The sequence below is a fragment of the Nematolebias whitei genome, chromosome 5 (genome assembly GCF_014905685.2).
Source record: "Nematolebias whitei isolate Nwh7 chromosome 5, NemWhi1, whole genome shotgun sequence".
Lineage (NCBI taxonomy): Eukaryota > Metazoa > Chordata > Actinopteri > Cyprinodontiformes > Rivulidae > Nematolebias > Nematolebias whitei.
Window position 1 is genome coordinate 2214146 of NC_056502.1, and position 298 is coordinate 2214443.

The following is a 298-nucleotide window of genomic DNA, read 5'->3' on the forward strand; positions in this document are numbered from 1 at the left end:
TGTGTGTCAGTGGGAGGGTTTGTGTGTGTGTGTGTCAGTGTGTGTGTCTGTGTGTGTGTGTGTGTGTGTGTGTGGGAGGGTTTGTGTGTGTGTGTCAGTGTGAGGGGTTGTGTGTGTGTGTGTGTGTGTGTGTGTGTGTGTGTGTGTGAGCAGGAAGCCGTTCTCTCGTCTTTCTGCAGATTTCGGTTTTGTTTGTATTTTTCTTTCATCTCACCGCTCAGATGGCCACCAAGGTAAGATCTTCAAACTACTGGATCATTACTGGATCATTACTGGATCATTACTGGATCATTACTGG

General features: G+C 47.0%; 1 protein-coding gene across 1 annotated transcript in view; it reads left to right on the forward strand.

The window, feature by feature from the left end:
- The first annotated feature begins 102 nt into the window (after window positions 1-102).
- The window catches only part of s100v2 (S100 calcium binding protein V2), a 4713-nt gene continuing 4517 nt past the window's right edge, over window positions 103-298 (forward strand). Inside the window, exon 1 of the mRNA XM_037676688.1 lies at window positions 103-233. Coding sequence (XP_037532616.1) covers window positions 222-233 — 12 coding nt within the window. The 5' untranslated portion in view covers window positions 103-221. The remainder of the gene's footprint in view (window positions 234-298) is intronic.